Source organism: Syzygium oleosum, unplaced genomic scaffold, assembly GCF_021117445.2.
Source record: "Syzygium oleosum isolate NSW1041296 unplaced genomic scaffold, Sole_v2.1 Sole_v2.01, whole genome shotgun sequence".
Lineage (NCBI taxonomy): Eukaryota > Viridiplantae > Streptophyta > Magnoliopsida > Myrtales > Myrtaceae > Syzygium > Syzygium oleosum.
The window spans coordinates 20,745,309-20,771,573 of NW_026607485.1; the positions used below are offsets into that span (position 1 = coordinate 20,745,309).

The 26,265-nt window shown below is 40.2% G+C and overlaps 4 protein-coding genes across 4 annotated transcripts; 3 read left to right on the forward strand and 1 right to left on the reverse strand.

The window, feature by feature from the left end:
* The first annotated feature begins 4,517 nt into the window (after positions 1 to 4,517).
* Positions 4,518 to 12,757, forward strand: LOC115688383 (succinate--CoA ligase [ADP-forming] subunit beta, mitochondrial). The gene is made up of 12 exons (XM_030614183.2): positions 4,518 to 4,846; positions 5,464 to 5,574; positions 5,662 to 5,773; positions 6,487 to 6,551; positions 7,868 to 7,945; positions 9,432 to 9,506; positions 9,595 to 9,747; positions 9,969 to 10,103; positions 10,590 to 10,754; positions 11,586 to 11,708; positions 12,288 to 12,359; positions 12,499 to 12,757. The coding sequence occupies exons 1-12, from the start codon at positions 4,745 to 4,747 to the stop codon at positions 12,571 to 12,573; spliced, it is 1,266 nt and encodes a 421-aa protein (XP_030470043.1). The 5' UTR covers positions 4,518 to 4,744; the 3' UTR covers positions 12,574 to 12,757.
* A 1,282-nt stretch (positions 12,758 to 14,039) lies between these two features.
* Positions 14,040 to 16,701, forward strand: LOC115688336 (plastid-lipid-associated protein 6, chloroplastic). Its single transcript, XM_056309905.1, has 4 exons — positions 14,040 to 14,445; positions 15,459 to 15,695; positions 16,082 to 16,208; positions 16,323 to 16,701. The coding sequence occupies exons 1-4, from the start codon at positions 14,182 to 14,184 to the stop codon at positions 16,532 to 16,534; spliced, it is 840 nt and encodes a 279-aa protein (XP_056165880.1). The 5' UTR covers positions 14,040 to 14,181; the 3' UTR covers positions 16,535 to 16,701.
* Positions 16,553 to 20,090, reverse strand: LOC115688337 (glycolipid transfer protein 1). The gene is made up of 7 exons (XM_030614133.2): positions 19,926 to 20,090; positions 19,277 to 19,408; positions 18,671 to 18,726; positions 18,421 to 18,551; positions 18,100 to 18,235; positions 17,849 to 17,980; positions 16,553 to 17,349 (listed from the first exon to the last, which is right to left on the reverse strand). Exons 2-7 carry the CDS (start codon positions 19,392 to 19,394, stop codon positions 17,314 to 17,316), a joined length of 609 nt encoding a protein of 202 aa, XP_030469993.1. The 5' UTR covers positions 19,395 to 19,408; positions 19,926 to 20,090; the 3' UTR covers positions 16,553 to 17,313.
* A 3,680-nt stretch (positions 20,091 to 23,770) lies between these two features.
* On the forward strand, positions 23,771 to 26,016 carry LOC115667088 (60S ribosomal protein L14-1). The gene is made up of 5 exons (XM_030588708.2): positions 23,771 to 23,861; positions 23,966 to 24,067; positions 25,202 to 25,331; positions 25,424 to 25,536; positions 25,796 to 26,016. The coding sequence occupies exons 1-5, from the start codon at positions 23,859 to 23,861 to the stop codon at positions 25,850 to 25,852; spliced, it is 405 nt and encodes a 134-aa protein (XP_030444568.1). The 5' UTR covers positions 23,771 to 23,858; the 3' UTR covers positions 25,853 to 26,016.
* The last annotated feature ends 249 nt before the right edge of the window (positions 26,017 to 26,265 follow it).

Sequence of the window (26,265 nt, forward strand, 5' to 3'; positions counted from 1 at the left end):
AACTTACCTGTTGAAACAAGTACCCTAATTTTTGGACTTGAAACCTACCCTGCATACCTTGGAATCTAGAACCTATAGGTTTTAGCAGTTAGGTTCTCAGATTCTAGGTTCTACCTTGAAATTATGCTCACCTCTAATATATGGTGACTTCCTATTGTATAATGTAGGGGTAATTAAGAAAGGTCATATGGATATATAGACATAAATATGCGGACTAATTTATTATAGGGTTAATACCACAAAAAATTCTAAATTGGTATATTTGTGACAAATTTACTCCAAACTAATTTTTTGATTACGAAAAACCCTAAACTGGTACACTTATGATAATTTTATCCCGAACTAATTTTTTGACCACAAAAAACCCCAAATTGATATACCCGTGATAAATTTATCCCAAATTTTTTTTTTTGGTAAAGGTAAAAATATGTATTACTTTTCAAAACACCATATACAATATAGCGCCAAAGCCAACCCTTGACCCGATTAGGACACAGAAATGTCCGAACAGGGTCCACGTTGGTTCAAGAACTATACAACAAGCCAAAGAGAGACCAACTAAATACAAGGCGACTTAATACACCGAATTAAGAGGCCATCTGGTTCGGTTCGAAGATTGAAGGTGGAAGACCCCACTTCCTTTGTAATTGCCGGTTCCTAGGAGTATCCTCAACTCCCCCAATGGATATGGCTTTATCCTTCACGACTTTGACTAGGTGCAAGCACATACCCGGGATATATACACTCTTGTTTCTGAAGATGGCGTTGTTCTTTTCAGTCCAAATGACATGACATAGTGCACCAAAGGAAAATCTAGAGAGGCGGTGAGCAAAGGAAGATCCACCGCAAACTTTCATTGCCCACCTAATATGCTCTTGCCAAGGACGGTTGCGCCATGGAAGGTTGCATTTAGTTGCCCAGAAAGAAGCCAGCCTAGAAGTAGAAGTGCACTCAAAGAAGAGGTGGTTGATCGAATCTGGTCTATCACCACAGAAAGCGCACAAGGCGGTGTCAATCCTGCGGATTTGTAGGAGGAGTACCTGGGTAGGCAGCCAGTTGAGAGAGATAAGCCACAAGAGAAAGGCATGTCGGGGGGCAATATGATGACCCCAAATGAATGAGTGCCATGGGGCTGGATGCCCTTTCCTTCTGATATGATTCCAAGCTAGCTCTACCGAGAAAGAGTCAGAAGGATGTGGAGACCATATCAGTTTGTCCGGAGTATTCTCCACAAAAATTGGTGGTGAATCCGTCCAGCTCAGGATAGTGTCAAGTGTATATGAAGGTTGCCATAAACAATCATAGAATTTCCGAACCGAAGTATCCCGGGGGATCCGCGATTGGTATATGTCCACATTGTTGAATATGAGGTAGAGTGGGCCTTTGTTATGCCACCAATCAAACCAAAAGGACACCGAGCGTCCATTACCAATCTTCCACCGAAATAGTGCTTGGGCGGAAGCTCGCAAATCCAGAATTTTCTTCCATGTCCAAAAGCAAAATGTAGGTTTGGATACAATCCAAAAGTTTGATTTTTTTAAGAAGGTTGAATGTATCCATTTGCACCACATGGATTCCTTATCAATAAAGAGAAGTCATATGTGTTTAAGAGTCATTGCTCTATTGTATTCCACAAGTCGCCGTATCCCAAGGCCACCTTCTTCTTTGGGTAGACATACAGCATTCCACGCTACCTTAGCTCCACCCATGCCAAGGTCAGGACCTTTCCATAGAAATTGTCGCAAAATAGCCTCAATTCTATATAATACTGATTTCGGAATAGAGAAGATAGTAGCCCAATACACTTGCATGGAATGCAGGACTGATTTGATGAGTTGTAACCGACCCAGCGAAGGACAGGAAATGTTGAGTCCATGAGCGGGCTCGAGCCGTTATAGAATCAATCAAGATTTTACAGTCCTCTTTACGCAGTCTAGTTGATATAATAGGCACGCCTAAATAGCGAAAAGGGAGTGTACCTTGTTGAAAGCCAAGGCATTGAAGTAATTGGCCATGCAAAACCGGATTCCCTCCCGAGAGGAAGATATTGCTTTTCCTATTATTCGGTTTAAGGCCAGACCAGTCGGAGAACAGGTCAAGAGATTCCTTGATCAGTTCAATCGACCTCAAGTGAGCTTCGGAGAAGAGGAGCACATCATCCGCAAAAGATAGATGAGAAATACGGGTTTTTTTGCATCGCCAAAACCAATGGAAATCCGGAATGTCTGTTTTTGCCTTTAGAATTCCGGACAGGACTTTCATAACCAGTATGAAAAGATACGGCGATAGCGGATCGCCTTGTCGTATACCTCGGCAACTAGCAAAAAACCCATGTAATTCCCCATTGATTGAAACCGAGAATTTGGCTGTTGACACATAAGCCATAACCAGCTTGATGAAGAAATCCGGAAATTTGAAGGCCTTTAGTGTCTTTTCAATGAACTCCCAGTCGACTGTGTCAAAAGCTTTCTGAAAATCCACTTTGATGGCGCACTTAGGAAGGTAAGCCTCATGATAAAAGTCCGCGAACAACTCTTGAGCAATCATGATGTTGTCACTAATTCTGCATCCTTTAACGAAAGCTGTTTGAGAAGGGCCAATCAAAGTTGGTAAGACATGAGCAATACGCCTAGCCAGGATTTTAGAAATGCATTTGTAAAGGGTATTGCAACATGCAATTGGACGGAAAATCAGTCATGGCTGAGGCATTAGGGGATTTCGGCACTAGAGTTAAAATGGTATTGTTTAACTCTTTAAGCATACAACCAGACTCAAAAAAATCTCTTACCACCATGAGAATGGAGGGTTCAATGATCTCCCAAGAGGTTTTGAAGAAATCAACGTTATACCCATCCGGCCCAGGGGCTTTGCCTCTAGCAAGTGAAAACAGGGTTCCTCATCCGAAACCGGTTGTGCTAGACGGTTCCTCTGATTCTCATCTATAACCCGGCCAATGAAATCCCGTATCTCACGGACAGATGGCTGGATAGACGCAGAATTACCATTGAGTAGCTCCTGAAAGTGACCAACAATGTGGTTCATGACCGCTTGTGGGTCAGTTAGTAGAACACTGTCATCAGCAAACACCGAAAGGATTCGATTTTGTAACCGCCAAATTAATTTTTTAACCATGAAAAACCCCAAACTGGTACACTCGTGATAAATTTACCCAAAATTAATTTTTTTACCACAAAAAATCCAAAACTTGTACACATGTGATAAATTTACCCCAAAATGGTAATCTTGTAACAAATTTACCATCTGTTAGCGGACCAATTTGGGATTTTTCGTGGTATTTGCCCTATGGATTTCCATGTGGACTTGCCACATCACCATAACCCATCACCATGTGTCATCCACATCAACAAATTTAACGGTAAAATTGGATGGAAGTTAACGGAGGGTAAATTTGTCATAAGTGTATCAGTTTCGGGTAAATTTGTCACGGGTGTACCAGTTTGATGTTTTTTGTGATTAAAAAATTAGTTTAGAGTAAATTTATCACAAGTGTACTAGTTTGGGATTTTTCGTGGTTAAAAAATTAGTTTGAGGTAAATTTGTCACAAGTGTACCAGTTTAGGATTTTCCGTAGTAAAAAAATTAGTTTGGGGTAAATTCATCATAAATGTACCAATTTGGGGTTTTTCGTGGTATTAACCCTTTATTTTACCATGGATGTGTATCTATATCATCAATATAGAGTATGAACTCACTTGTCTGGACGGCCCTAATTGTAGAGAAGATAAAAAGAAACAAAACTACAAATGACCATGAAGGAATTACCATTGAAATTGAAATTTCAAATTGTTTATTTGTCTGAAAAAACATTTGATTTTTATGGGTAAAAAAAACCGAAAATGATAGTTTGCCCTAGACCTATCGAAATGGGTCATAAACCTATTTCTTAACCCAAATTTGATGGATTGAGTTGTTATATAACTTAATTATATCCAATAAATATATTAGAATGGTATAACCCAAAATAATATGGATGTTAAATAGGTTCACAACTTACTCAGATCCAATCAACCTCTATGAACTTCTCTTCACTCTTTTTTGCTTTCACTCGATCTCGCTCTTGCTCTCACTTCGCTCTGTCACCTAAATTTAGGTATGAGTTTTCTATATTGAGTTAAATATAAAGATGTTTTAGTCGGGTTGTGTACATCAAAACAGGTTAAATAGATCAATTTGGGTCGAACCATTTCCGACCCGACTTAATCCACCCGTTCGACAGTTTAGCTTGCCCTCCCACGATTGAATCCAGTTAGAAAAGTGAGCGGGCGTCAATTGGGTTGGGTGTGAAATCGAGTTAAATATAAAAATACTTTAGTAATATTAGTCGGGTTGGGTATAAGTCACTGCATTTGTATTGCACGACAATAAATCAAAACGGGTGAAATATGTCAATTCTGATCGAACTATGTTCGGCCCGACCCGATCCACCGGTTTGGTCCGACGGTCTAGCTTGCCCTCCCGCGAGCGAATCCGGTCAGAAAAGCGGGCGGGCGTCTGATCGGCGTATTCTCTCTCTCTCTCTCTCTCTCTCTCTCTTTCTGTCAACCCTTCTTTTTCTCGCAAGCCTGTCTGCTCCAAGAATCAAGAGAGACGCCACGCCCAATAAGGAGACGAGGAGGAGGAGGAGGAGGTGGATTCTTCATCTTCTCCGCGAGGCTAGGGTTTTCCACCGCCTCCGCCGACCGATCGACCGAACGACCGGCCGACGCACCGACGCAGGCCGAAAATGGTGAGAGCGTTGCTGAAGCGCCTGGCCTCCAACACCCTCGCGGTGGCCGGCAAGTCCCAGCACCACCAGCTCCGCCGCTTGAACATCCACGAGTACCAGGTTCCTCTCCCCCTCCTCTTCCCCCTCTCGCGATCTGCCTCGATGCGGTGTCGTTCGTCGGGGGATTCGTCTCCGGAGAAGTTGGGATCTTTAGGCGCTCGGATTGCATCTGCGCCGGATGTGATCACGAGTTGACGGCGGAGATGCCCGAAGTATCTTGATGTTTTCGCGTTTCGTCTGCGGAGGAATGGCCGAAGAGCTCCCGTGCGATTGATTTTCGATTGTGCTTGTTGTTAGACGGTGATTTCTTGCTGCTTCAGGAAATGACACGGTTTTCACCTCTTACTTTTGACGACGCCGGAGTCTGCCGAGTTGCGGTTGTGTCTATGTCTGATTTTGTTGGGGTGCTAGGCGAGCTTATGGATCTGCTCATTTGTAGGAATACTGTGTTTTTGGGGATTAGAGAGATTTGATCAGATTTTTAAAGGTTTGGTAATCAACCTGCCTAAACGAAATTCATGAATGATGTGTCGGCTTTTAGGGAATATCTTGCGGATGCTCAATGCAGTAATTTCTTTTTCTTCATGCGCAGTTGGCTTGTGCGAATGATTTGAGGATGCTTCCTTGAGGCTTTTTAATCTGCTACCTGACACGGGCTTTGTTTACCTTGAGTTCAGGGTGCTGAGTTAATGGGCAAATATGGCATTAATGTCCCGAAGGGTGTCGCCGTTTCTTCTGCGGAGGAGATCAAGAAGGCAATTCATGAAGTGTTTCCTAATGAAAATGAGGTATTGTAAATAACATGGACTGCTAACCTGAGCCAAAAGGGCCTGAACATCAGTCTAAATTCTTTGTCTTTGCACTTTTTTTGGCAGTTAGTTGTCAAAAGCCAAATACTTGCTGGTGGAAGAGGATTGGGTACGTTCAAGAATGGGCTTAAAGGCGGAGTGCATATTGTCAAGGCTGATGAGGCTGACCAAATAGCTGGTATGGAAGCATTCTTCAAGAAAACTGCATGTCTTCTGAAATTTCCAACGTATGGTCCATTGGGCCCAAATTGCCTGAGAACTACACTTAGATTATATTCGATTCAATTGAATGGAATTGAGTTAGGAAATGGAATTAGAGGAAGAGTGGAGTTGAATGAACTCCAATTTCTTTGTTTGCTTGCGATAAAGAATAACTTGAGAATGAGAAGGAAGCGATAGAGCATCCAAATTACCCTTGAATTAATTGTAAATATAGAACCGTGAGGGCACACATGGAAGTGTGTGAAGGAAACAGGATAAGCTTATGGTAAATGGATTATCAACACCCCAGTAACCAAACATGGGTGGAAGGAGTGGGCATTCCTGTAGAAGTGGACAACTAAACATAAACATGGGAAAATGGAGAAGATCACACTTTGGTGCTCCTTTTTAGGGCTTTTCAAACATGTTAGGTTTTTCTAGAGAAATTTGAACCATTAATATGTGGATTTATTAAGGTTAAATCCCCATGTGGATAATTTGGAAGAAATTCTACGCAAGATAATATCATAAATTTGGTCTTGAAAGAAAAATTGTAGATGATGGCTGGGATTAATTTTGGCCTCTGGCGTATTTGATATTGTTAACACCGAAGAAATTGTTTAAAGTTTGTTATTGCCTTTCTGCTATATATAATATGTACTTCTCAGCATGAAAATTCATTGGTTGCAGGGAAGATGCTTGGACAGATACTTGTAACCAAACAAACTGGGCCTCAAGGAAAAGTTGTCAGCAAGGTCGGGCATACTCAATGTTGAATAGGCTTTTCTGCTTAAACATGTTGCTTTCGTTTACTTCCATTTTGTAGCCATATTTATTCTTGTAGCATACTAGATGACATGAATCCTCAAATTTTTGAGGACGCCCCTTTGATTGTTAACATACTTGTTCTTTTTGGCCACTCTTATAGGGCTGTTTTTCTTTTTTTTTTTCATTTCAAATTTGCTCTATGGGTTAACGTCTGGAAGTACCATTGTATGGTTCTGTTTTTCATCTAGTGAGGGTTTGTTTATGGTGTTTCTGTTTTTCTATGACAAAAATAGACTGATGAGTTGGCGAGTAGCTTTTTGTTTTTTCCTTTGGATTATCTTTTTTGGGTTGGGGGCCGTAATCCAGTTAGACTTTTGGTTACTATGAGAATGAGAAATTGATCCTTATGAAAAGACAAGTGTATGTGGAGTGTAAAGAAGCTGATTGGATATGGACTTTGCTATAGTCCTCACTGGGTCTCTTATTATTTAACCCAAGACTGAACTATACATGAAAGCCATAGGGTTCAACCACACCAGAACAGTAGGTTCACTCTGTTTTGGATTTGCTTGTTTCTGGTGTTGTAGCTGAGCAAGAACAGCAAAAGGCAAAAAGAAAACAAATTAAGTGGAAAACAATGGATACACATGAAGGCATGGTTTAAAACCATGGCTCTCTTATGTATTAGACCTTGTTGCGGTGCCATGCATGATCTGAGAGAGCAGATTCAACACTTCACTTTGATTATGGTGCCTAATCTCTCTTTGGCACGTCCTGTCTGGTATATTCAAAGATATTAGGTTGAAGAATGAATGTGTTGTTTTATGCCCGCTAAGATAAAGGATGGCTCCATAAAGGCATGTCTGTATCTTCTCTCTATTTTCTGCTGTGGACTACACCTGATGAACTGAATTAGACCTAATTTTGGCTTAAAAACAAAACTGAACATAGAAAAACTGAATTTTTTGGTTTGATTCAATCAGTTCAGTCAGCATTTTCAGGATTGTCATTTTTATTCTGGGGCATCCCTAGATATATTACAGGTGACAATTAAAACCTGGCTAATGAACTTGCTTTTCTTTTCTGTTTTAGATTTCCTATAGCAAGTAGGTGTCAGCCTTTTCGTTTGATTAGTTTATCAATTTGTTTAATTATTTAATGCGTATTCTAACAAATGTGAGCTTTTTCCTGCTGTTTCTTGTTATAGGCTCTGTATTCTCTTGCTTTGGGCCTGTCTTCTCTTTTCAATTGCTTCATGATTCTGCTCTCCCATTTATCATGACTTCATTGTTTCTTCCTGCAGGTTTACATATGCAAAAAGCTTTCCCTTATCAATGAGATGTATTTTGCCATCACTCTGGATCGGAAAACTGCTGGTCCTGTATGTCTTTGACTCTCTATGTATTCTTTAGCATTCCTTTTCTCCCTTTTAGTTCTCCAAATTCTGATCTCGGCTGAGATACATAGCCATTTGTTCCTAAAGGATCCTGCAATATTTGGTTTCTTTCCTATTTCTCACATCACTATCATGACTATTTAGCGATCTGCCACTGCCTCCCTTCTTTCATTAATTATATGAAGAACTGTTTTATGTGAATAACTTGAATTTTGCATTATGTGAATAACTTGAATTTTGCATCTTACTCTTTGGTCCAAATAATAATCCTGCGTAATGCTTACCATACATCCTGTTTCTTGGAGAACTGTTTTACGCAATATGAAGAAATGTTACGCAACTGGTGCTCTAATTCTTTGTCCTTGTGCTTACATACAGAGTTGATAGTCATCACGTGATGTTAATCTAGTCAAGGGTTTGAAACTCTTTGCACTGAAATGGCTTTAATTACAACATTTTATGGTAGTTGACAGCTTCATAATTGAATGGTAAAAGAGTGGCATAGGATCTATGTCAAATGTTAACTCTTTAGTACAACCGCGTCATAAAATTCAGACATACCATAGTTTTTTTGGTTTTTTGGTTTTTTGGTTGAAGACATACCATAGTTGACTTGTCTGATTTCGAGCACCAGGTGATCTAGTTGACTTTGTTACCTTTATGAGTGACGTCAAGTGATATGGCAACAACCTTCTCCCAGGTGACGATTATCTTGAGATCAGGTAGTGTAGTGATAGTTTTGATGGGGGCAAATAAAGAGGAGGTAAAAAGAATAGATATATGCGAAGGAAAAAATAGTTGCATGCTATGCATGTGGCATTAAAAAGATAAAGGCATCTTTTAGGAAAGATGAAATAGTAACGAAATTTTGAAAAATATAAAAAAAATAGGAAAGGGAGGTTTCTATGGATAAAAAGGAGAAAGTTGGGGATGTTATAGAAGCCCGCGTACTTACATTGTGAACTGTATATAGGAGAAAATTTAGTTTCACATACATTCAGACAATTGTTTATGCATGTATGCACAGTTTTTTTTTTATTTGCATATGCTTACTTGTTTGATTGCGTCTGTGTATCGAAGATACTTTTGTATTTATGATATTTTTTGTTGGCAAAAAATAGAATATTGCTTTAATCCACGGAACCGACCGCATTTAATGTCAAAGCTTGGCTGTTGTTTGATGATATGGTACAATGGTGTTCACCTCAAAGTTCCGGTTTAAACTTCTATGTGAATGTTTGGTTTGCTGTACATTTTCCGAGGCTGTCATTTGAGGCTAAGAAGCTGCAAGATCGTGCAGCCAGGTCCTCTTGTGTGGCTTTAGTTTTCCCTGGATGAGAAAATTATATTTCTTTTTTTTCTATTTTACTGCTCTCATGCATTTACTGCATATCTTCCTTTGTGAGTTTGTTGAGGATGATTTGCTTCCTCTATTCGTGCATTTATAGCTTACTCACACTTTACTTTGCAGATTATAATCGCCTGCAGTAAGGGAGGAACCAGCATTGAAGATCTTGCTGAGAAATATCCGGACATGATAATAAAGGTTTACTTTCCTATTCTTCATAGATATATGTCAGCGTTTCCATCTGCTTCATTTGTCCTCTTCTTATGGGACTTGTTCTTTCATATAGGTACCAATTGATGTCTTCCAAGGAATCACCGATGAAGATGCTGCCAAGGTGGTCGATGGTTTAGCCTTAAAGGCTGCAGATAAAAATGCAGCTATTGACCAAGTGAAAAAATTGTATCAGCTTTTCTGTGCGTGCGACTGTACGTTGTTAGAGGTATGCATATTCTTCTCTTTCTTTTCTGTGGTTGAAACTAATCATACTCTCCACTTATTAAAAGATAAAAAAAAGTGTACATTCTTTCTTTTTTTGTTTTGGAGTTTATTGTTTGGGGTTTTTTTTTTTTGGGGGGGGCGGGGTGGTGTTGTGTTTGGGGAGGGGGAGAACCTTTACCATTGGTACATTTGGTACTTCATGAATTTATTTTCGTTTTACAGATTAATCCCCTTGCAGAGACTTCTGATAGCCAATTGGTTGCTGCTGATGCAAAATTGAACTTTGACGACAATGCTGCATACCGTCAGAAGGAGATTTTTGCTCTCCGTGATCCCACTCAAGAAGACCCTCGAGAGGTTTGACTTTAATCTATATTCTACCACTGGCATTACACTTTTTTATCCTATTGCTTGGAGCTATTGATGCATTCGCAAACTCTTGTTCCATGACATCTGGCTTAAATATCTGCTTGACTGACTCTTATCGTTTATAAATCTGAAGTAATCGCTTTGAGAATAAGCTCATTGGATTGATATGGAAAATGGGTGTAAATCTGGTTAGTTGGGAGACAGAAGGAAAATTCATAATCCAAATAGAGTGGGTAGTGCATTAATGTGGCGGCACAATTTGGCGTGACCACAAGAGATCATTATTGCTTAAGATTTTGCAGTTAGTATTACTTTTCTACTATTTAGTGCTTACCTATTCAACTTATTCAGCTAGTTAATGCACGCAATTTAATTCCTCACGGGTCTTCTGCTAGTTAGAAATAACACTAAGTTTGAATAAGGGAGTTCCATTCATGAGATTTGGTTTCTTTTAATTTCTTGGCGCTTTTGTAGGTTGCTGCTGCAAAAGCAGATTTGAACTATATTGGTCTGGATGGAGAGATTGGTTGCATGGTGAATGGTGCAGGATTGGCAATGGCTACTATGGACATTATTAAGTTGCATGGTGGAACTCCTGCCAACTTCTTGGATGTTGGTGGAAATGCTTCAGAGAGCCAGGTAATAAACTGCATCTTCAGAAGTTCTATTATCTGGACAGCCAGCCTGTAAGGACAGCATTCCTCATGCACAGGATATGTTGAACCACTGATTCAGTTTTTTGTGTGATAGCATATGAAGACAGCCTTTCCAATAATGATTAATCTTAGATCCCTCTGCAAGTAGAACACCATTCATTAACTCATATTAATTTTGAAGCAGCAGGGTGTTACTGCTTTTGTTTTGCATCTCTTACAAAGTAAGTGCACACTTTATTGGAGCCTTTGGGTTTTTCTTTAGGCTGTGCCATTTTGTCTCCTGGTTTATCAATTCATTCTTAATTGATGAACTGTGAATATAGATAATCATCATGTTAGACCCTCCTGCAAGTAGAACAACCATTCAATTATTTGTAATAACTTTGAAGCAGCACACTGTTTCTGCTTTTCTTTTCCATCTTGTACGACTGCACCGCGTATTTGAGCATTTGGGTTTCCGTTTAGACTCTACTATTTTGGTTCCGTTCAGGGTTCATTCCGTCATTCTTGCTTCGATGAACAATGAATATCAATATGATTTCTTTTCATTGCTGTGATCTATATCTGTAATTAATATTAGAGCGAACTACTCCACATAGACCCTGCATAGGCTAAATATATTTGGTTGCTCATGTTGATGTTCATTATCATGCATTTTGCTCCTTTCCTTAGCCATGTTAGGTGCTCCAGTTAATTGGAGTTGCTTTGCAGCTTTTAACTTGCAATTTTTCCTGTTAAAGTCTCTCTTTTGAATTTTCCCATAATAGTTTCTCTGAATTATCGTTTGTTCTCTCCTACTTTTATTATTGAGTAGGTGGTGGAAGCATTTAAGATATTGACATCTGATGAGAAGGTCAAGGCCATCTTGGTCAATATATTTGGAGGTATCATGAAGTGCGATGTCATTGCAAGTGGAATTGTCAATGCAGCCAAACAGGTCAGAAGTGCAATGTTTGACGCACTGACTATTTGTAGGCTTATATTTTATTATTTTGCATACTTTGTGGTTCTGCTTATAGTTTCTTAGTTCAGTGTTTATGATTTTCAAACAACACACTTGAATAGCACGACGCCTTTGAGAAGTTAAAGTGGTCATTGGTATGCAAAATGGTTCTATACCAAGATTTTAGTTTTCACATCCATCTCAGAGCAACCCACATTTCCGTTTCGTTGCCCAGGAGAGGGGAAAAGAAACCTACCCTTTGATAAGAACTTCACCATGATGATGCTATTTTGTATTCTTTAAATTAGAAGGAAAGTAACAGCTTACGGGTTGTCGTGCCTAGTCAGCATGGCACTTTCTTTAGGACTAGCATATCTGCCTATTGGATTAGTGCGGTTAAATCCGGCCAATAAATAGAAATGTACCTGAAGATCTCATTTGAAGTCACTTGTGGAGATTCCAATCCAAATATGAAGACCGTGTGGTGCTAATTTAACTGTTTTAGCATTTTATTGCATGATATGATATTCGAAAGTGCTGAGATCTTTGCTTCTGCTTTTTGTTTGTTGCCAGGTTTCCTTGAAAGTACCAGTGGTGGTTCGCCTGGAAGGCACAAATGTGGACCAGGGAAAGAGAATACTAAAGGTATATGTTTTCACTTTGTTTGCTTTCAATGCCTTGCACCACCATGGAGTGAAGTATGATTTCTCTACCTCGTTTTCTTCTTCTGTAAATGGAGGATATGGTGATTTGATTTTGGATCCTGTTTGTGGATGATTTGTAGGAGAGCGGGATGACTTTGATCACAGCAGAAGACCTAGACGATGCGGCTGAGAAGGCAGTTAAAAGCCTTAGCTAGTTGAGGGAATACATTGTTGTTCTTGACCATTTTTTGGACAGTTAAAATCTGTCATTCTCGGGTTTATCCGATTGGAGTAAACAGAGCTCTGCCAATGCTTATATGATATGATTTATTTTTCAATTTTCAAAGTTTGCTTTTGAATAGACTGTGGAATAAAGAAGATTAGAGAAGAGTTTTGCTACTCCTCGCTATTAGTACAGTCTCTGCTGATAAATAGGGACTTCGACTGATGAAGCGGTTCACGCTTCCTGCTTTCACCATCCTTGTCCCAGAGGAAGGGGTCGGCGGATCCGGATCCGTATGAGAAATTTCTGGGACAAAGAGTGGGAAAAAATGAAGTGGGTTTCGACTGACTTATTTTCGGTCGAAGCTTTGCATTAATTGGTCTGATGAAATGAGAATATGCATTTGGCCTTGGAGTGATGATAGTTTGTCACACTGATTTGGCTGTCTTTTCCTTTTTCTGGAAGTCAAGTGGGTTTCCATGCTCTGATTCTTGCTGATTTTGTGGGCAGGGTACACAACTTATCCACATGTGAATGCTTATGCTTGCAAATCGGTGATCCGAGGGTATCTAAGCAAGCCCGTCGAGAGATCTCGGTTGAGGCAATTTCGGTTAGAAAAAGGTAGATGCGGTGATCATTGGATAGGCTCGGCTCGTGTCTATCTTATGAGAAGTTGATCTTAGTTGGCGGATTCATGAAATAGGATCCTTATACGGGCAATGTGTTCTTCAAGGGGTGAAAAAAGGATTGGCGCTTTGGAGTGTTTACGGGCCTTATGCCGAACAAAAATTAAGGAAAACATGCTTGGCCTTGGGCTAGGGAAGCCTTGTTCGATTTACGGCTTTCGCATTGCAATGCCGAATCCATATATCTTGAGCTATTACATTGTTACAAACAAATCTTCACTAAGATAATAATAAATATGACATTCGACATCTCTTCCATGTTTGCTTGACGAAATAGGACCCTAGACGCGTCGGAGAGACTCATTCAATTAATGAACAATCACATGTCAATATTGTTTTGTGAACAAGATTTAATACACTTTTTTTTTCAACTGTGCGTATTATTAATCTACATCGATATCAACCCATTCTCGTTCTAGACTAAGGCGCGAACGGGTCGGTCTCAAATAGATTTAAATGAATCGCTTTTGTGCCTTTTGTAGTGTCAAATTAATCATAAAGTACTACTATGGTTTAGAGAGGAGCTAGGTTTGTTCATCATGGCTTCTCTCTTTCTCACCTCTTTGCAACTATTGCGGTTCTTACAATTGAATCTTCATTCAAGCAAAGCACTCAAGACCTCTCCAAACATGTATTTATATTAGTGCATATTATTTTTCACCAACATTTTTTTTTAGATTTTCTCGAGTTTCGAGTTTTCGAAAGGGAAATTACAAAAAATAGATAAAAAGAGAAAAAGAAAAGTGATTGGCTTGCGTTCTGCCACAAACACAGCACCATCAAAATCAACTCTCTCTCTCTGTTTCTCTCTGTTTCTACGTTTGTTTCTTTCGTCTTCCTCTCGCGGAATCTCATATCGTGTCCCTCGAGAAAGCGACAAGGGCAGTTCCAAGTGCAGGAAGAAGAAGCCAGCCATGGCTTCTTCGAGATCTTGCCTCCTGCTTCCGAACCCATCTTCGTTCCCTCGCTCCCCTCCGTCGTCTTCCTCCCGCGCTCTCCCGAGTGCTCTGAACCGCCGCCGGAAACGCGACGCACGCCGTCGCCGCTCTCTGAGTTTCGATGGTGTGACGAAGTGGGGCCTCGCGACGCGGTCGGGTCTTGATGAGGTCTCTGTTCTCGACCCGCCGCCGCCCCCGGAGTCGGGGCTTCTTGCTGTTTCTCTCAAGCTGAAATTGCTGGTGAGTGGTTCTGGTACCTGTTTGAATTTGAATGTGTTTGAATTGCTGCTGCAGGAATTTCGCCCTTCCAGTTACGCCGTGCGCTCAAGAACAGTGATTCCTTTCTCTTTGGTTTAGATAGTCATTGAAGGGTCTGGTGAAGTAACTGTTTGGATTGATCATAACTCGGCGTATGATGAGCGTATTCAATCGTTGTATCCTGGGTTTTTGTCTCGAACCTGAGCTTTACGTTGTCTCCATCAAAACAAATGTCGGGTGTTTGCTTCTTAACTGTCTTCGTTGAACCACAAACATTATTTAAGGTAATCTTTCATAGGAAGTTGAACCGAACATTCTTGGCTATCTTCGAGAAATCTATAGACTTTCGTTTCCGCGTGCTATGTGGACCCTCCATCCTCAATTCAGAAAGAAAACCAGTTTACACATCAAATTCATCACTTTCTGGGAAATCAGGCGGAAGTTCCAGTTTAAATTTTCTGGGCTTGGCCAAGTTCTGAAATTTACCAAATGGCAAATGAAAGGGAGTTCATGTGGTTAGCCTGTGACCAGAGTACTTGCAGGATCATCGGCCATCTTCTAGATTTCACAACAACAAAATCTTCTACAGATGGACTGATTTGATTCTCTCCGTTGTCGTACTTAGCCTTGAAATAGTTAATATGGTCATAGACAAAAGACAGTAACAACAATTCACTTTGGAGCTTTTAAGAAGCTTGATAGGCATAGATAATATTTTGTCCAAAAGCTCAAGCTGTCACCAATGAGTTCACAAATCCCCAAATGTTTTAAGCTATGGGAAATTAGTCCACATTGTTGTTGAGTATAATATTTCTTTGCAATTATCATTTAGTCCCTCTCTCCTATCAATTTATGTAGGTTTTGAATGGTTGATGCCAAAAGAAGCTGACATGCATAGGGAGTCGACGTGATTAGCTTTAAACCCTCTATGTCCAATTTAATGTGTCAAAAAAAAATTTCTATCGTTGAAGCACAACATTTCCTGACAATCGCAGAGTGCTGTCTCTGGTCTGAATAGAGGGCTCGCTGCGAGCGAAGAAGATCTACAGAAGGCAGAGGCTGCTGCGAAAGAGGTTGAAGATGTTGGAGGACTTGTGGACCTTTCGGCTGATCTTGATAAGCTTCAGGGTCGATGGAAGCTGATATATAGCAGTGCATTCTCGTCTCGTACTCTAGGCGGCAGCCGTCCTGGACCTCCCACTGGAAGGCTCCTTCCCATAACTCTTAATCAGGTGTACTGCACTCGTTTTCCATGAGTTCTTTTGCCTGACTTCGGCATATGTCTGTTTTAGCCGGTAAATTGTTTTCACAACTTCGAGGTTGATGTTGGCTTTGTCATTGCATTTCTTCAAATGCAATAGCAATAAGCTGTATATTGAGCACCTTATGAGATACATTTTCCCTTTTGCAAACAGTTTCGTTGTCAAATATTATGTTAAACGGAGAGTAGAAATCTGGGCATTGTAAATTATTCTATCTAATTCCTGATTCTCGTTGGAAATATGATTTCATCACTCATTATGTAACTCATTCTGACTTAACTTTTTGTACTTCCCACTTTAACATCTTGTTCCATCTACTCATCCATCATGTTTCTTCTCTCCTGGAATTTCTTCAGGTCTTCCAACGGATTGATGTCTTGAGCAAAGATTTCGATAACATAGTGGAGCTCGAGTTAGGTGCACCATGGCCTCTCCCTCCCATTGAAGTAACTGCCACGCTTGCCCACAAATTCGAACTCATTGGTTTGTTTCTGCTTCAACTCGCATTTTATTTCCAGTATTGCAGTTCCCAGGTTAGAATCACCTGCCTATAAGCAAAACACTTTTCCTAATCAACCGGTAACTTGTCCTCTATAGGATCTGCAAAGATCAAGATAACATTCGAGAAAACGACGGTAAAGACGACGGGGAACTTATCACAACTCCCACCGTTAGAGATACCTAGGTTACCAGATGCACTAAGGCCTCCGAGTACAGGAAGCGGCGAATTTGAAGTGACATATCTTGATTCTGATGTGCGTATAACTAGAGGAGACAGAGCCGAGCTCAGAGTATTCGTGATATCTTGAATCTTCCAACTCGTGCTGTTCTTGTTCATTTTGGTTCCTTTTTTTTTTTCCTTTGTTCATTTGTAAATGCAGAATAATACGCAGCATTTGTGATCTCCCTGTTGAAGCAAGGAAATTTTGTATGTAAATTTGATATCTGATGCAACGTTGTTCTCTTTCCACTTTAACATGCCAATGCTCACTGGAAAGTGAGCACGTGCACGTGCATCCGCGCGCCGGTGGGCACGCACCGAGAGGTTTTAGAAAGGCCAATGTTGAGAAATGAACTTTAACCCCCGAAAAAGGGTCAACAAGGAACGTGAAAGTGGACACTTGTGCCTACACAATCACGGATTCACAGACGCCTTCGTGATCCATGCACAGAGATGGGCGGGCGATGAGAGCATTAAGACCATTTACCGAGCGACGATTGTAAGAGGAGTCTCTCTATTCATTGCTCGCACAAAACAACCGTGAAAGTGGCAACTCGAACAGCACATCATGGGACTGAGTTCTGTACGTAAATTTCATATCTGATGCAAAGTAAAGTGGCTCTTTTTCCGCTTTAACATGCCAATGCTCACTGGAGAGTGTGGATGACTCGAGTGCACCGAGAGGTTTCGAATGGCCAGATGCTAAGAAAATGAACTTTAACCCCCGAAAAGGGTTAACAAGGAACGAAAGATATGCTTAATCCCTAGAAAATGTATCTTCGCAATATATTGGATGGTCACACGTCTAATTCAAACAAGAAAAGATGAGGAAGAGTTTGAGCAGGGTCACCATTTGAAGCTCTCCAATCAAGTGCCTTTCATATTATCTAGACCAACACTTGCCTGCATCGAAGAATTCAATTAGGAGCATATGAAGAAAGTAATCGAGAGACCAAACAATTTATTTTTGTGGGCAATCTGAAATTAAATCGAATATCGTATTAAGTCATGAAGTACCAGTAGTCTAATAATACTTAAATTCTGAAGTTCAAGAATGTGTCACTATGAGAAGATGAAAAATGAGCGTTATAACCAAATCATCAAACTCTTGACTTAATAATGGCTTCGTAATTGTTCGTTAGCCTTTTATCTTCTGAAATGAGAGGGGAGTGAAACAAGTCTTCTTGCATAAAAAACTATGAGAGGGAAAAAAAGATATCAGAACACACAACTGCGAATCTTGAACCCACTGTCTTCCCTTCATATAATATCGACATTCAGGTATTATTTTCTTCAATTCTCAACTGTAATAATAGAAGTCGAATATCGATATAAAGTAGCAAAATTAGATCACCATTGACTAAATATGGCTTTTGCAGTATGTTGTAAAAGATGTTCTCACCAAGAACTTGTGATTTTCCTGAAGAAGTGGACCATACTTCTCACAAAACGACCTCATGTCAGCAGTGAGATCACCAGATCCGCCAACCACTTCCAGGAACTTTTTCCTGTCTGGAACAAGCTTCATTGCAACCTGTCACTCCCAAGCAATTACAACATTAGATTCTCCAACAGATAGACTTATAAATTCACGTTTAATCATCAAATCCTCAGATTATATTAATGGAGAATTGTCGGTACAAGAAGCATTACAGAGAAACTTGAAGTAGCAAGCCAGCCATGCCATTTCTTCAGAGTCTTCCCATAGGCATGATTGCAGGCCTGCGACATCGACCAATCCGGATGATCGAGCAGGTCGTGAAACAGTTCCACCAAAAAATCCATGGCCCTGAAAGCATTCAGGCACGCATGGACTTAAGCAAGAATTGCTTCAATTTTTTATTGATCAGTGATCATGTACAGGAGAACTGGAAAAATTAAAGTCATGTTCATTCATGAGGTTCATTAAAATCTGTGTGATCTCCAAAGGCATATAATTCCAACAAATTTTTCTTTGTCCTGACTTTCGCATACCTCGTCAACCAAAGAAGCGCGTTGGTGCAACTATAGGATGATTTTGCTGTTTTGGATGCAACTTCTGCACATACCATGCTGTACAAAAGGTTGAATTCAGAAGGACTCGACCTATATTTCTGCTCCATTCTCTACAAGGAAAATGGTCATATCTCATAAATCAGGAAAAAAAAAGGTTTGTATACTTGAGTGGGTTGTTTTATAAGACATGGAAGTTATTGCTCCCAAAATAATTGACATGTCGTCTTACCGAGAGATTTCCGCCAACATCGGATTTCACTGCGGCCATAGCAGCCCCAAACTTGTCTAGCATTAAAAGCACAAGATTAGAACAGGAACAAATGTGATTTGCTAAGACTTAATGAGCTAAAATATGTGAATTTCCACTGTTAAATCCAAACTCATGCTCCTAGCAAATCAAGGGTAATTTCATCGAAAGCGGTTGACCAATGATAGTACTTAGAGGAACCAAACGAGCATTACAGGGTCATGGAGTTCACCAATTCTCAGAAGAACCATTTGACCTTCTTAAGATTGAAATTTCTCAAAAGCTTGTAGTTTCATGAAATTGCTCTTGATTCTTGACAGGAAAATTATATAATCTTTATGGGAAATCTTTGTTCCATTGAGTAGTGGAGCGAATATTCTAATCTGATTATTTACAGAGCTATCTGCTTGTCCTTCAAACTCCGAGAACAAGAACAGGGTAAAATCGAAAAGAAAAGTAAGGACCTAAATCAGCTAAAAGGAAATTAAATAGTGCCATTAATTACACCTTCATCCAACATTCATTTACTAAAGAGGCATATAAACTCAGCTTAAATAAATAAATAATTAAGTGAAGAGCTGCACACACCGATAAGAGGCAATATCATTTTGCAAACATCAATGAAGGGTTTGGTTAGTATTTCTCCTTCTTTGGACTTGACATGCTTCAATTCTTCCAAAGGACGGGTAAATGCAGTTCCCTCCATATCAGTGCATATAACTGAGTAGCATAGAATAAACAAAAAAAAAGCATAATTATTCAAAAAATATAAGCCCTCTAGTATAAAACATTCTTTCAGGTTTATTCGACAATGATATGTATCCGGGTTACGCAGCAACCTGGCAATTGGAAATGGCGTATACCGTATACAGAGTCGCATGTAAGAGATGGAAACGAACAAGTGAAAACTCATCGTGTTCTTGAATGTTATTAGCTCATTCAAAACACGAGTCTCACGTACAATATCCCTACAACACTACAGGAAATCAAATGCAATGCAGATAGCTCTTCTTCTTCTTTTGATCTTTTTAGAAGTGATGCAGATAATCAATTTATTGATCTAAATCATGCAGCTTCAATATTAAGCAAGTACTCGAGCAGAAAAGTATTTCTGGCATACACGTGAACTCTCTATTATTTGTACATTGGAAGAAATTTTTTTTAATGCAAGACCAATATGGCGCATATAACATTACAAGATAATCACACACCATGCATGCAAATCTAATGCTCATACCTGGTTCGTCGGATTCAACAATAACGTATTAGCTTGACGTTGAAAGGCTTGCTCTGACGAAAGCGACTGATTGATATGAATCGATTGATCAGCAATGACCTGAAGGTGATAACAATCCAATTTCGTGGGGGAAGAAATAAAATGGGGTTGATGTTCCTTTTGTGATTCAGATTCTGCTTGCTGTGTCTTTTGTGTTTTCTAAGGTTTTCTTTTTCTTCTTTTTTTGTTGGATTTTTGTGGTTGCTCGGGCTTCTCGTAAGTAGACTTGCTATAAATGTGGACTGCATTGCATGGCGTCATTGTAGGGAACTTTGATTCTAACTCAACATATGACATTGCCAGCAACATAACTGACAGTTGACATTGCAACATGCAAATCTGTCTCTCTCTCTCTCTCTCTCTCTCTCTCGTAATATGTGACAAGAAGCAAGCTTGAATTCAATTTAACTAAATACAGTGGATGGCAGTTGGCGCCTAAAAAGATCCAGCAGAAAATGAATAGTTAATAGAGGGCAAAGAACGGTGGCACACGGTGAAATTTGAATGAGATTTGCTACTTTGCTGCATTTGATTTTCGGCCTTTGACTTTTTTCAGCATTTTATATACATGTTTTTCCTGCAACTTCAATCCTTGCTCTTGTGCCTGGTGGCTACCTGTTCTCAAGCTGCATTAGTTCGCCTTCATATCGAGTCCATGACACGCGTTATCGTCCCTTTCTCGGAGCCATTCAGAACCCTTCGATCTCCGGTGCCGTCCAATTGTGTTTAAGGTGCCATATTATCTTGATTATCCAACATAACCATACCGGGATTCTTTGGCCACTTACTAGTTTAATCATCTTACACCCAAGTTATAACATGTAATGTAAACCGCACTCTATCCGCTTCAAGTTTTTAGGGATAACTATCAAAAAAGTTATAAACTTATTGGATTGGTATCAATCCAGTCTTAAATCTTTTAATTGGACCAATTTAATATTAAACAATTTCCATTAGTACCAATTGAGTCAATTCGGTCAATTTAGGCCGGAAATTGCTAATGTGGACACCAAGCCATCCTACGTGGCATAGCTGGCGTTGATGTTGCCATTTTTTTTATAATTTTTTTTAAAAAATTATTATTATTTTCTTTTCTCTATCCTTTTTCTTTTTTTTTCTTCTCTTTTTGTTCGTTTCTTTTTTTTACTATTAAGGACCAGCAAGGGCTCATTGTCCTCACTCGACTAGCGTGGGCCACGAGCCCTTGCCCAGCTATGAGTGAGAGCCACGAGCCCTCTCTAGCTGTCGGCAAGGGCTTGCAAGCCCTCACCCAGTGGTTGGCGAGGGCCACTAGGCCTCAACCAGTGGTCGGTGGCTCCTTGCCGACCCTCAATAGTAAAATAGTTAATACCACAAAAAACCCTAAACTGGTACACTTGTGACAAATTTACCCCAAATTATTTTTTTGACCACAAAAAATCCTAAACTGGTACACCTGTGACAATTTTACCCCGAACTATTTTTTTGATCACCAAAAACCCCAAACTGGTACACCTGTGACAATTTTACCCCGAACTAATTTTTTAATATTATTTTTTACTTTTTCAAATTTTTTTATTTTTTCTTTTTCCTTTCCTTTTTTTTTTCCTTTATCTTCTTATTTTCAACCTATAGCCGGCGAGGTCGGCTTTGCCGGTAGCTGGCGAGGCTGAGCCTCGCCAGCGACGGCGAGGATGACCCCTTGCCGGCAACTGGCGAGGTCGAACCTCGCCAGGGGTGGGCAAGGCCGACCTTGCCGGCAACCGGCGAGGGGTCGTCCTCGCCGTCGCTGGCGAGGCTCAACCTCGCTGCTTCTGGGCGAGGCCGACCTCGCCAGTTGCCGGCGGGGCCGAGCCTCGCCAGCGACGGCGAGGACGACCCCTCGCCGGCAACTGGCAAGGTCGAACCTCACCAGGGGTGGGCAAGGCCAACCTCGCCAGTTGCCGGCAAGGGCGGCCTCGCCAGCTACCGGCGAGGCCGACCTCGCCGGCCATAGGTTGAAGATAAAGAAGATGAAGGAAAAAAAAAAAGAAAAGGAAAGGAAAAAGAAAAGAAAAAAATTAAAAAAATTAAAAAAATTCGAAAAAGTAAAAAATAATATTAAAAAATTAGTTTAGGGTAAAATTGTCACAGGCATACCAGTTTGAGGTTTTTTGTGGTCAAAAAAAAGAAGGAAAAGAGAAAAATTAGTAAAAAATTTGAGAAATTATAAAAAAAAATTTCACGTCGGCGTCGATGGTGCCAAGTAGGATAGCCGGCATCCATGTCAGTGAATTCTAATCAAAATTGGCTAGATAGACTCAATTGGTACAAATGCAAAAGGTTTATAATTTTTTTGGTAATTTTGCAATTGAAAGATTTAGAATTGAATTGATACCGATGTGATAGGTGTATGATTTTTTAGGTATTTTTCCCCAAGTTTTTAACATAATGATGCATGCACGTGTTCATCTCTATATTAGGGTTAGAGCTCTCGAGTTCATGATGTTTTGTTCAATGATATTGTTGATCAGTTTGATTGTAGGAAAATTTATTTTTTTGGTCGGTCCTATATCTAACTCTCCTCACCTTCTAACTTTTACTCTGCAAGACAGAGCACAAAAGTCGAACCCGCATTTGTGATTCTAACGTCCCGCCCCCAGTCCCTTTACCAGAAGGGTAGGACAATCTATATTCCGAAACTGTGTCTAAGAAGTGTAACAGTCACGTCCAAAAGAAGCCCACGTGTTGTCCCAAGCAAGAATTGACATATGCTGCTTAACTTTAGGCAACCCTTTTTCCAAAGCCATGCTGTATGCCCAAAGAATAAAGTTAATGAGAGTCAATCATATGATTCATATCCTATCAAGTTAAAGCCCCCTAACTGATTTCCCGTTATTATGTCATCAAACCTTACTTTCTCGTGATTTTCTATGAAGCCGCTTCAGAAAAACCTTATGTCCGAATCCACATTCTCATGAAAAAAGAAGGGTTAAATTTCTCCACTTGCTTCTCTTGTCATCAATCACTAGAAGAAACAAAAAGAACCCTAAAGAGGTTGCTTAGTAGCACGCGTGTCTTCTTTGCTCATGGCCGATGGGCCAACCTTTGTGCTCTAGTAATTATTTGATGTGTGTAAGACTTAGAGATCGTGGCACCTAGTACTCCGGATTTATCAAGTGATCAAAGAGTCTTAGATACCTTAATTTAGAAACAAAAGGGGAGACAAAAAACTTAAGGGATAAGGACATAAATAGTCCATGAAGTTTAGTTCAGTATGCAATGTAGTCCATGAACTTTTAATTTGTTCAATATGGTTTATGAACTTTAGCTCAATATGCAATGTGGTCCTTGAATTTTTGATCTGTTTAATGTAGTCCTTAAACTTTTTGTGTATGTTTAATGTAATCCCTAAACTACATGAAAATGTTTAATGTTTTCCTTCCATTAAATCGAGTTCAAGGGCAACATTAAACATTTTCATATAATCCATGGACTAAATTAAACATATACCAAAAGTTCAGGGACAACATTGCATATTGGGCTAAAGTTCAAGAACCATATCGAGCAAATCAAAAGTTCAGTGGCGATATTGCACATCGAGCCAAAGTTCACATATCATTTGTGGAGAATGTGAAATAGGAAAAGAAATTTCCTGTAGTGAAATGACAAAAAGGGGGGAAAAGAGGACCGGCCCAGCCCTAAGTATGAACCCCAACAAAAAAAAATTCCTCAGGAGAACAGAGCAAAGCCCAGCCCACAAGATCACGAACAAGCCCATCAGCTCGGACGGCCCAGATCAAAATCAGAAGCCACCTATAAAATCCCGAAACCCTAAACCCCTCCTCCTCTGATCTCTCGCCATCGTCCTCTGCCCCCGCTGCACCTCTCCCTCTCTCTCTCTCACGCCGTCTCCTGCATCCATCGCCGGCGACAATGGTGGGTCATCTGATCTCTTTCGCTTCCTTTCTTCCCCCTTCTCGACGAGGTTTGGAGCTGATTCAAGCTTCGGTGGTGATTCGAAATGTGGTGATGCTTTGCAGCCTTTCAAGAGGCACGTGGAGATCGGACGGGTCGCCCTCATCAACTACGGCAAGGAGTACGGCAAGCTCGTCGTCATCGTCGATGTCGTCGACCAGAACCGGGTATGCCTGCCACCCCCCTCCTTCTCTTTCTTTCTCGTCGCGAGCTTGAAATTCCGGGTTGTTCCGCCGTGATCTGATCGGTTGATGACTGGCTAGTGCTCCTTTGGGGGAGGTTCAAGTGTCGGTTCTTGTGGGAGATCGTGTGTACGGTGATGCTGCGCTGGTAGATTGGTTACTGAGAAATGGCTGTTTCTTGGGTTGTCCGAGATTTTGTAAGCTCTTTCACATTGCTGGCAGAGTGACCCACATGCTGTGGTCAATCGATAGCCATCTTAGCTGTCGGCGTGAGATGCAATTTTTCTAGTGTACAATGTTCCAGATGCGTGTATGAAGCAAGATCGAGCTTTGTAGTTTACGTTCCTAATTAGCACATTATGAGCTGTGGGTTGCAGGCATTTGTTATGTTCATTACAATATTATTAACCTACCAATTGAGAGAAAAATCAGTGTGATTGAGTTGGGGATCGAATTACATTAATTTGCCGGCATCTTTTGTGCGTCTTAAAATTCATGAGAAATCTGGATCAGGGAAGGTGAAGAGATGAGCACATAAAAATTTTCATTAGGAGGGTTCTACTTTCTGGTCGTGGTATTATTTTTAGTGACTCTGGTTGGCTTGCTAATATAATTTGTTTTCACTATTTCAAGATGACTTTTTGATATTAAACCATGATATCAATATTGTGTGTGGAATGCTTGATTGCAATTCAAGATTATTATATTTCAGATGCATTCTTTTGGCTTTCGTAGCATCCAGTGTTTTTCCAGGTTGAAATAAGTTGTGGTAACACGTGTTTAATTTGGTGGGAAAATGCTGATTGATCATAATTAATTCGGTATGATTCTTCAGTTTCATCTGTCTCTGATTGAGATTTATTGTGATGCATTGAACTGTATTCATTCAGTGTCTGTGCTAATTTGTTGCTTTGATAGCTAAGAATTTTACAAGATCCACATAGTGAATTTGTTTCTTTACCCATTTGATACAAATGCAAACTGAGACACTACCGTGCTCTCTGTTGGGCATTGTGGCACCTACAAAAGTAGATGTCTTGCTTTCCAATATTGAAATGCTTTCTCCCCAGTTTGTATAGGATATATTCATCTTAAACTGTTTTTTGCGTGTGCTGTCAGGCTCTTGTTGATGCCCCTGATATGGTTAGAGTGCAAATGAACTTCAAGAGGCTCTCCCTCACTGACATTAAGATTGACATTAAGAGGGTTCCATCGAAGAAGACACTCATTGCAGCCATGCAGGAAGCAGGTATGATCACAAAGTCCCCAGGATGTGAATGTTTATTATTTTGGGTTATTATTGTTAGGACTTTGTGTGATGAGTTTTGTTTATGATGCCAGATGTGCAAGGCAGATGGGAGAAGAGCTCCTGGGGCAGGAAGCTCATTGTTCAGAAGAGGAGAGCATCCCTGAATGACTTTGACAGGTTCAAGCTCATGCTGGCCAAGATTAAGGTTTGTTAGGATCCTTATTGCCTCTATCTTCTTCCTATTAGAATATATGATCAATATATAAGCCGAAAACGAATCATTTTAAGAAATCTGTGTTTATTATTTACATGAGGGTGAGATTCCCGGTTGGGTTGTCACTCTTTTCATCTATCGGTAGTATTGTGAGTTTTTAATTGCTTGGCATATTGTTGTTGAAGTTCACTGCTCAGGCACATGAGATAGTTGTCATACTGATAAGTGCTCATTAATCTTTCTCCTGCAGAGAGGTGCACTGATCAGGCAAGAGCTTGCAAAGCTGAAGAAAGAAAGTGCTTCCTAAGTGGCCGTTTTCCTTACTATTGTGCTGAATTTTTTTTCAGACTCCACAGTTTTGCTTTTCGTGTCATTTCCTTGGTCTCAGAGCAATTTTAAGGGGAATTGAAACTCAAAATTCATCTGTCTTCTGAAATCGATTCCGGTAGTCATGTGAAATCCTTGTTTTTAGAGGCTTGTTTGGAAGTTAGTAAATTCACCGCTTCACGCATGGCAGGTGGCGTGGAAACAAAACGAAGTCTATTTCAAAGGCGACTCTCGGCCGCTTGTTAGAGCTATCTACTCTCGAAATAGCTCCCCACCCTGGGTAAATCGCTGGAGTGGTTTTGGATACATAGACCTACTTGCAAGGCCCTAATTCAAAAAAAAAGCTTCAATTTTAGGTCGAGTGATAATTTTGGCTTCAATTCTTTTTTTGTA

What these genes read in the sequence shown, in the direction of transcription:
- LOC115667088 (XM_030588708.2), top strand. An exon ending in ATGTCGTCGACCAGAACCGG is followed by an intron (nt 24,068 to 25,201) that starts GTATGCCTGCCA and finishes GTGTGCTGTCAG; the next exon opens with GCTCTTGTTGATGCCCCTGA. An exon ending in TGCAGCCATGCAGGAAGCAG is followed by an intron (nt 25,332 to 25,423) that starts GTATGATCACAA and finishes TTATGATGCCAG; the next exon opens with ATGTGCAAGGCAGATGGGAG.
- LOC115688337 (XM_030614133.2), bottom strand. Translation starts at nt 19,394, where the DNA reads ATGGAGGGAACTGCATTTACCCGTCCTTTGGAAGAATTGAAGCATGTC. An exon ending in ATGTTGGCGGAAATCTCTCG is followed by an intron (nt 18,552 to 18,670) that starts GTAAGACGACAT and finishes TTTTCCTTGTAG; the next exon opens with AGAATGGAGCAGAAATATAG. An exon ending in AGGAAAATCACAAGTTCTTG is followed by an intron (nt 17,350 to 17,848) that starts GTGAGAACATCT and finishes TCTTCGATGCAG; the next exon opens with GCAAGTGTTGGTCTAGATAA.
- LOC115688383 (XM_030614183.2), top strand. Translation starts at nt 4,745, where the DNA reads ATGGTGAGAGCGTTGCTGAAGCGCCTGGCCTCCAACACCCTCGCGGTG. An exon ending in AAGGAAAAGTTGTCAGCAAG is followed by an intron (nt 6,552 to 7,867) that starts GTCGGGCATACT and finishes TTCTTCCTGCAG; the next exon opens with GTTTACATATGCAAAAAGCT. An exon ending in ATCGGAAAACTGCTGGTCCT is followed by an intron (nt 7,946 to 9,431) that starts GTATGTCTTTGA and finishes TTTACTTTGCAG; the next exon opens with ATTATAATCGCCTGCAGTAA.
- LOC115688336 (XM_056309905.1), top strand. Translation starts at nt 14,182, where the DNA reads ATGGCTTCTTCGAGATCTTGCCTCCTGCTTCCGAACCCATCTTCGTTC. An exon ending in CTCTCAAGCTGAAATTGCTG is followed by an intron (nt 14,446 to 15,458) that starts GTGAGTGGTTCT and finishes TGACAATCGCAG; the next exon opens with AGTGCTGTCTCTGGTCTGAA. An exon ending in CCACAAATTCGAACTCATTG is followed by an intron (nt 16,209 to 16,322) that starts GTTTGTTTCTGC and finishes TGTCCTCTATAG; the next exon opens with GATCTGCAAAGATCAAGATA.